The following is a 9,887-nucleotide window of genomic DNA, read 5'->3' on the forward strand; positions in this document are numbered from 1 at the left end:
ATTTACGTGCACTTGCCTTCAGGATTTATATTCCTGATTTATGTGTGATAAAAATTAATTCTAAATTTATTTTAGAACCAATTTAGAGCAAAATGAAAATAAAACAATGCAAGTCCAACTTAATTAAATTCAATTTTATTAGTGCACAAGCCTAAATTATTCAAGAACCATTCTTTAAATCAATTTAGGTCTACCTTGATGCTACAAAATTGAAGGGCTATACTCATAATTAATTTAACCATACATAAATTAATAATGAGATTTGACAAAATTAAAGAGGTTGGAAAAATAACCCATTCATCTAATGAAAAAATTCCAACACTAACTTGTGTATAATTGAAAAATTACATCTTCAATATGAAGATTAATTAAATTTCAATCACAAGTTTTAAACTTTAGGACTTTAATCAACTAAAAAATGATTAAATCCAAGAATTAGTTCAACATGGAATTTAGCAATCAAAGTTCCAACCAAATAAACAATAAAAGATTGGATCTTTAACATATTAGGGACTTTAAAATTACAAATTCACCATAAACATTCACACTTGAAGCAATTTATTTGCAAAAATGTGAAAATTTCAAGTTTATGTGAAAAATGAACTCACCAAATTAAGCACCAATTATGACTTCATAAACATGCTTAATAAGGTTTATAATTGCAGTAGATTAATGATGCAACCATACATTTAATCTACCTTTAACATGCCTTAATTAATCAAGGTTTAAAGATTTAAAAATTTTCGTCAAAAACGAAAAATCCCTCGAAAAACATGTTTATGTGTGGATTTTGGCTTTTGGATAGTCTTTAAAAAGGGTCAAAAACGATTTAGAACATCGATTCCACCCAAAAATCACTATTTTTGAGTCGAAATATGGGTTCGTTGGCCGAAATTAGTAAAATACGAGATTAAAACTAATTAAACGAGCTTCTAATCTAATTAGAAAGCAAAACCAGAATTTAAATCCATTTTAAATCACCTAAATTAATTATTAGTTACAATAATTAAAATGAGCGTGGCTCCGATACCGCTGTTGGGTTTCGTAGCGTCCAACGCTACGCGGAAGAAAACCCACCCAAGACTCGCTCACTAATTAAAGCAACTAAACATGCAATCACATAATTAACAACATAAGAGAGAGAAAGAGAAAAGACATTCTTACCTACAATAGTTAGTATAGTAAGGCACATAAATGCGTAAATAAAGGTACTAGATAGAATAATTTTGGAGATCAGAAAAAAATTCCCAGCATCATAGTCTTCACAAAAACATTAAACCACAACTAATACGAAGTGCAGGATCTCTCAACTACCACCTAATACAAAATCATCGCAGAAACATTGGATGAACGTGCTGGATACCATTTGACTGTTGCGACATGCCATATTGCGTACTGTGCTGCGAATTCATGGTGTTTGATCTAGGATCACCTCTACCAGCGGATTGTAAGTTCATTGTGGTCCCTCGATTAGGGTATATCTGACCATGGCTTTGATTAACTGTGCCCAATGGATTATGCCCGAAAAAGCTATGAGGATCATACGACCCATAATTAACATACCCAAAGCTATAACTACCATTAAAGTATTGCGGAGGTACTCCATAATATGAGCCTGCATCACCATACATTGGATTGGCTTCACCAAAATCATCTGCTTCCCCTTTGTCATCATGTTCCTAATACAATATACATTCAAAAGAAATCATTTATAAGAAATCAAAAATTTTACTTAAAATTAACAATACAAATACAATTTTTAAATCTTACTTGTTCATCTTTCTTCTTCCTTTTCCGCGTTCCTTTTTCAGATGGGTGCTTATTTCTCGTTGTCTGAGCCCTTTCGCATCCTCTTTTGTCTGGTGGGTCCTTTATGTTTATCTCTTCTGGGGGTTTAGCGCTGCGTTAAAGATTGCTCTTGATTGTTCTCCTTTGGTCTTAGCCTACGATGGCCAAACACACTATTTGCAGAAGTGTCAGACCAATCCTGTCCGTCCAAACCAACGTTGCTACGAATACCAAGTACGACTTCTAGAGTTGCAAGAATATTATCCGTTACTTTCTTATACAATTGCAGTGCCTCCTCATTTTGCAAAGCTAATGTTGAAAGGTAATTCTGCCTCATTTGTATTTCATTTTGCTTTTTGATTTTGATCGATTCATTAGGGTCATAGTACGACACCTTAATGCCTTTGTAACCCCTCACAACATTCTTCCTCCATCGATCCAAAATATATTTTGAAGGAATATAATCGATATCTTCAATCTCAATGACACTTATGATATGCCTACACAATATTCCACAAAATTCGAACAACTTGCATGTACAAGAAAATTCACCTTTTTCTTTATCAACTGAAACCTTAAAAGATTTACGCCTTGCTTTCCATACAGGAATCGGGATCTTTTCTTCTGCATCGTAAATTATTTTACTGGCATCATTACCTGTCTTCAACACATTTACGTGCTTCAGTGCTATAACCTTGTCCCTCACCTCCAGAAACTTGGTATTGGTATAAGCCTTGCTAAACACTACCTTCGCAAGAATGGTATTATCATAACCAAAGGGCTTACTTTGTGTGATGAAATTTAACTCCTTGTCTGCAACTTTCTTTTTAATTCTTTCCTCGTATTGGGTCATGAATTGCAGTAGCCCAGTGTTAAGGCTCACATATCCCTTAATAGTATGGTTCTGACCTTCGCTCCACTGAGTCGATGACATCCCAGCCCAAAATGTATCCCGCCAAAATCCAGGAGCCCACTGATGTCTAATTTCATAAGTATCATTAATCCAATTGTTTCCTTCTAACTTGTATTTTCTTACAAAATCCATCCACACATCCTCAAATTCATCTACAGACAACGAATCATGCACAACAACTTTCAAATCTTTCTTAATATCCTTGAATGCCTCTAGTTTTCCCAAGTTATGTGCCATAAACATAACCTATGGGGCACATAAGGGAATACTATTTGGACTGCCTTGCCTATCGCTTTACATTGGTCGGTGATTATACCTTTTGGAGGTTTCCCCATACATTTCAACCATTGTTGAAATACGCACACGAATGCATAAGAATCCTCATGAGAAACCAAGGCTGCTTCAAATATAATCGACGACCCATGATGATTGCACCCAACAAAAGGTGCAAACGGCATTTGGTACCTAAGTAAATAAAGAGATACAAGATTTTTAAAAACAGTATATATCAAATAAACAATAAAATTAACTTATCTAATGTCACATTGTAAAACAGAAAACAACAAATGATGCTATAAAATATAAAAATAATAATAAAGTATACACGTGGTAAAAATAAACTTATATAATGTCACATTGTAATCAAATAAACAGTATATATCAAAACAAACACAAAACAACTAATGATGCTATAAAGTATAAAAATAATAATAAAGTAAAAGAAGTTATAAACATAAACTTATCTAATGTCACATTGTAATCTAATATACTCAAAAGAATAAATTGATCCTTATAATTAAAAAAAAGATTATTTAAAATAAATAAACAAAAACACGTAATGATGACTAACTTTAACTTACCTGTTGCATAAGAAAGTTGTATCAAATGAAACAACATCTCCAAAGTCTCTGTACTGCGCTCGACACCGAGCATCAGCCCAAAATACATTAAGAAGTTTTCCCTCATTATCTGTTTGGATCGCACTGTAATACTCCGAGTTTGCCTCTGCCATCTTTTCAAAATGCTGTTTTACGGCGTCAGCATCCCCACCAAAAATAACACGTCGACGATGAAGGTTCACAGCATTTCTCAAATCCTGTTAACTGAAGGTCACATTCTCTTGTCCCCCTCTAGTAATCACTAGTGAGTTGTAGCTCTTAGCCAGTGAGATTCCAGTTGAGTCGTTTGATGACATTTGCTCATATGAACCATCGTTAATACTCCGATGGTTAACCATGAGCTGGCTATAATCTGGAAATTACCAATGATTGTGAGACAATTCACATTGTGTAATAACTAATCCACCATCACAGTGACGTGTGTCTATATAAACTTTACATTGTGGGGAAGCACTTGCGATTTTCCTTCCGGTTTTGTTTTTCCTCCTATCTTTTGTACCCATCTTGCAAACCAATCTAATACGAGACATCATATGGTTGTTTGGCTCCTTTTCCCCCACACCTTGTCGAATTACTCCTCCTTCACGATACTCTTTCAATAGTCTATTTGACCTAATATAAAATTGAAACCCTTTATCGTATGCATATTTATGACAAAACCTAGCAAATTCCTCACTGGATTCAAATAACATACCCACAGTGGGGGTACAATTAGCATCTTCTTGTCTGGATTCAGCTTCTTCATCACCACCGTCAGCATTATTATTAACTGAGTTTGTAATTGCATCACCATCCTGATCATCACCTTGATTCACATTACCCATGTCTTCATTATGTGCCTCTTCATTCAAGTCAAAATGAAGGGGGATATCTTCTATTGAGTTACTATTTGTATCTGATGTGTCTTCAACTGAGAGTAATACATCTTGGACCACTTGATTGAGGTCAATATTGACATAGGATGACTGATTTTCGCTGACCATTTCACTGCCAACATTTCATACATAACTGATGAATTTAGATTCTTTAAATATATTTCAGATGCTATTAAAAAAAAAAAACTAGACATAAAAAATAAGAGCGTTTACAAAAATACTATTAAACATTATTCTTATTTCTACAAAAGTACGACATTAAACAAAGAGGAATTATAAGGTTTAATATTACTAATTGGGTACAAAACTTAGATAATGAATCGAATATTAATCAAACAAAACGAATTAATTTCACAAATCAATTCTAGCTTTTTAAAATATATAACATTATAAATTATAATACAAATCCTTGAAACCCTAGATTGTAAAAAATATGTAAATTTCAATTTTTGGGGATAAAATCAAGACATAACCAAATAACAAAAACAACGATACATACCTATCTTGCTCGCGCAAACAAAAATTGCTTCTCTAACAATTTGTTTTCAGAAAATTTAAGTGTTCTTCATCTTTTTCTCTGATCTTACTTTGGGGAAGAAGACGATGAATTTCAAGAAGGTTTTTTTTTAGTCTGTGTTATCATTAGTTGCTTAGGCTAATGTTGGCGCCTAACTGAAATTAATCCCGCCTAATGATAATTATCCTGCCTAAACTGAAGCTATTCCGCTAAACACCGAAAGATATTCCCGCTTAACACTCCCTTTGTTTTTTTTTTTCATTTCCCTCCATTGCATTATGACGTGGCAACTTTTAATTGGGGGTGTACAGTTTTTTTTTTGTACACCTTTGGTACCCCTAGCTTTTCCTGAGATTTAACTTTGAGTTTTGAAATACAAAATGTGTTTTTTTTTTTTTTTTACCTCTAATGGTGATACCCAACCCACTTTTTGATATAGCAACTCACGTGAAGTCTAATTTTCCAATAGTGAGACTCTCTAAAGCATACTAATGTCACTTTTAATTTATGGCCCACTAAATCCATATTGTAAGTTTGTTTTTTTAAAAAAATAAAAATTTAAATTTAAATAAATTACAAAATATATTATAATATTGATAAGGGGTCCACACTTTTTATCAAATGAGAATCAAAATTGGGTATCTAAACTTAACAACTTTTTTTTAGAGTTGCTAAGTTTTAGATACCAATTTAAATTGGTATCTTTTGCAAAAAATACTCTCCCTCTTAAAAAAAAAAAACTTCCGGTTGTTTTTCAAGGGGTAAGGTGGTCCTTAATCGGACCATATAATTTCGGGTATAGTTCGGATTTAGAGCATCTTTAAGGGTGAACATTTTAATAGTTCACAATGAGTGAACAAATAAGGTGGTGGCTTAATGGCAAACTCTTTAATTGTTCATGTTGAGTGGTCATGGGTTCGATTGCAGGAGCAAGCACTTGCATGAATTAATTCGCTGTGGGCCCCACCAATATTTTGGACTGATATTCATGCAAAACGACGTCGTTTTGCTGTTAAAGGTCAGAAAAAAAAAATATAAATCAGCGGCTGGGAGCGCGCCACTTGGCCCAGCCGCTGCTTGACACGTGTGTACTGTTTTAAATATATCCGTTGTAATTTTACAACGGATATATTTTACAAAATACAAATAAAAAAAAAAAAATTACCAACGACTCTATTTTTTTCCTCTCTATAAATAGACACCCATATTGATATACTTTTTTCAACTTTGAAAATTCATTTTTTTCTACTATATTTTTCTCTTCAAAAATCCCCTCTATAATTACCAATATTATTATTATTTATACCAATATTAATATTATTATTGTTATTATTATTTTTAATTATTATCATTAATATTATTATTATCGTTACTATTATTTTTATTATTATCGTTATTATTATTATTATTTTTATTATTTTTATTATTATCGTTATTATTATTATTATTATTATCGTTATTATTATTATTATTATTATTATTATCGTTATTATTATTATTATTATCGTTATTATTATTTTTATTATTGTTGTTATTATTATTATTATTATTATTATTATTAAATTTTTATTCTTTCCAAATATAAATTATAATTATGGATGCTAATACCAACCCCAAAACAAATAGAAAGAAGAAAAAAAAATTGGGTCAAAATATGATCCCGAATCAAGCCAATTTTCCTCCAATTCACCCAAATTTTTCACAAACACCTACAAATATTCCCCATAATTTTTCTGGAGTTTATCCTCAAATACCCCAGTTAAGTTTCCCAAATAATCCACCAAATTTCCCTCAAAATTTTAATTTTTCTCAAAGCAGTTCAAATTTCCCACATCCATCCATGATACCAATGGGTTACGGTGAATATGGTGCTGCATCTGGTTATTTTCCGTCACAACAACCGAATCCCAATATTTGGGAATCGAGCAATGTCTTATCTGAAGAAGATGAGGCAAATGAAGAATGCGAGGATGATGGTGAGGGAAATGAAACTCCTTCTCCCCATCAAAACTTCACTCAAATGTTACAGCAACCACTCCAATCAACTCCGGAATTTCGTGTTAGTGGTTCAAACAATAGAGGTTGGTCGCGATCAGAAACTGCGGCTCTTATATCCGGCTACATGAACACCGGCACCGACATAATTACCGGCACAAATCAAAAGAAGGGTGTATTTTGGAAGAGAGTCTTGGACGCATACGATGCTGCCAAGGAATCGAATGCAGATGAAATATCCCTACGAACTATTAGTAGTTTGAAGGGAAGGTGGATGCGAATCTCTGAAGCCGTGTTAAAGTGGTGCGGAAGCTATGATAAGGCCCGGAAGCGAAAGGGAAGTGGCTATAACGAAGATGATGTTATCCAAGAGGCCCACAAAATCCATGAGAACTCATTCGGACGATTCACCTTCTACGAGGAATGGATCCAATTAAGGAAGTGGGACAAATTCCGGTCTTTCTTGGACCAACAAACATTCAAGCCTTCGGTGGGACGTCCACATTCAACTCCACTGACAGATGAGTCTGTAGGGAGCGGAAGTAGTGGGAAGAGGACACGGGATGAGAGTAATACATCTTGGACCACTTGATTGAGGTCAATATTGACATAGGATGACTGATTTTCGCTGACCATTTCACTGCCAACATTTCATACATAACTGATGAATTTAGATTCTTTAAATATATTTCAGATGCTATTAAAAAAAAAAAACTAGACATAAAAAATAAGAGCGTTTACAAAAATACTATTAAACATTATTCTTATTTCTACAAAAGTACGACATTAAACAAAGAGGAATTATAAGGTTTAATATTACTAATTGGGTACAAAACTTAGATAATGAATCGAATATTAATCAAACAAAACGAATTAATTTCACAAATCAATTCTAGCTTTTTAAAATATATAACATTATAAATTATAATACAAATCCTTGAAACCCTAGATTGTAAAAAATATGTAAATTTCAATTTTTGGGGATAAAATCAAGACATAACCAAATAACAAAAACAACGATACATACCTATCTTGCTCGCGCAAACAAAAATTGCTTCTCTAACAATTTGTTTTCAGAAAATTTAAGTGTTCTTCATCTTTTTCTCTGATCTTACTTTGGGGAAGAAGACGATGAATTTCAAGAAGGTTTTTTTTTTTTAGTCTGTATTATCATTAGTTGCTTAGGCTAATGTTGGCGCCTAACTGAAATTAATCCCGCCTAATGATAATTATCCTGCCTAAACTGAAGCTATTCCGCTAAACACCGAAAGATATTCCCGCTTAACACTCCCTTTGTTTTTTTTTCATTTCCCTCCATTGCATTATGACGTGGCAACTTTTAATTGGGGGTGTACAGTTTTTTTTTTGTACACCTTTGGTACCCCTAGCTTTTCCTGAGATTTAACTTTGAGTTTTGAAATACAAAATGTGTTTTTTTTTTTTTTTTTTTTTACCTCTAATGATGATACCCAACCCACTTTTTGATATAGCAACTCACGTGAAGTCTAATTTTCCAATAGTGAGACTCTCTAAAGCATACTAATGTCACTTTTAATTTATGGCCCACTAAATCCATATTGTAAGTTTGTTTTTTTTAAAAAAAATAAAAATTTAAATTTAAATAAATTACAAAATATATTATAATATTGATAAGGGGTCCACACTTTTTATCAAATGAGAATCAAAATTGGGTATCTAAACTTAACAACTTTTTTTTAGAGTTGCTAAGTTTTAGATACCAATTTAAATTGGTATCTTTTGCAAAAAATACTCTCCCTCTTAAAAAAAAAAAAACTTCCGGTTGTTTTTCAAGGGGTAAGGTGGTCCTTAATCGGACCATATAATTTCGGGTATAGTTCGGATTTAGAGCATCTTTAAGGGTGAACATTTTAATAGTTCACAATGAGTGAACAAATAAGGTGGTGGCTTAATGGCAAACTCTTTAATTGTTCATGTTGAGTGGTCATGGGTTCGATTGCAGGAGCAAGCACTTGCATGAATTAATTTGCTGTGGGCCCCACCAATATTTTGGACTGATATTCATGCAAAACGACGTCGTTTTGCTGTTAAAGGTCAGAAAAAAAAATATAAATCAGCGGCTGGGAGCGCGCCACTTGGCCCAGCTGCTGCTTGACACGTGTGTACTGTTTTAAATATATCCGTTGTAATTTTACAACGGATATATTTTACAAAATACAAATAAAAAAAAAAAAATTACCAACGACTCTATTTTTTTCCTCTCTATAAATAGACACCCATATTGATATACTTTTTTCAACTTTGAAAATTCATTTTTTTCTACTATATTTTTCTCTTCAAAAATCCCCTCTATAATTACCAATATTATTATTATTTATACCAATATTAATATTATTATTGTTATTATTATTTTTAATTATTATCATTAATATTATTATTATCGTTACTATTATTTTTATTATTATCGTTATTATTATTATTATTTTTATTATTTTTATTATTATCGTTATTATTATTATTATTATCGTTATTATTATTATTATTATTATTATTATTATCGTTATTATTATTATTATTATCGTTATTATTATTTTTATTATTGTTTTTATTATTATTATTATTATTATTATTAAATTTTTATTTTTTCCAAATATAAATTATAATTATGGATGCTAATACCAACCCCAAAACAAATAGAAAGAAGAAAAAAAAAATTGGGTCAAAATATGATCCCGAATCGAGCCAATTTTCCTCCAATTCACCCAAATTTTTCACAAACACCTACAAATATTCCCCATAATTTTTCTGGAGTTTATCCTCAAATACCCCAGTTAAGTTTCCCAAATAATCCACCAAATTTCCCTCAAAATTTTAATTTTTCTCAAAGCAGTTCAAATTTCCCACATCCATCCATGATACCA

The 9,887-nt window shown here is 32.1% G+C and overlaps 1 protein-coding gene across 1 annotated transcript; it reads left to right on the forward strand.

Moving 5' to 3' along the window:
- Positions 1-6,841: 6,841 nt before the first annotated feature.
- Positions 6,842-7,579, forward strand: LOC110710413 (glutathione S-transferase T3-like). The gene has a single exon (XM_021888705.1). It carries the CDS (start codon positions 6,842-6,844, stop codon positions 7,577-7,579), a length of 738 nt encoding a protein of 245 aa, XP_021744397.1.
- The last annotated feature ends 2,308 nt before the right edge of the window (positions 7,580-9,887 follow it).

The sequence above is a fragment of the Chenopodium quinoa genome, unplaced genomic scaffold (genome assembly GCF_001683475.1).
Source record: "Chenopodium quinoa cultivar QQ74 unplaced genomic scaffold, ASM168347v1, whole genome shotgun sequence".
NCBI classification, from domain to species: Eukaryota; Viridiplantae; Streptophyta; class Magnoliopsida; order Caryophyllales; family Amaranthaceae; genus Chenopodium; species Chenopodium quinoa.

Coding starts and splice junctions, on each gene's coding strand:
- LOC110710413 (XM_021888705.1), top strand. CDS start 6,842: ATGGGTTACGGTGAATATGGTGCTGCATCTGGTTATTTTCCGTCACAA.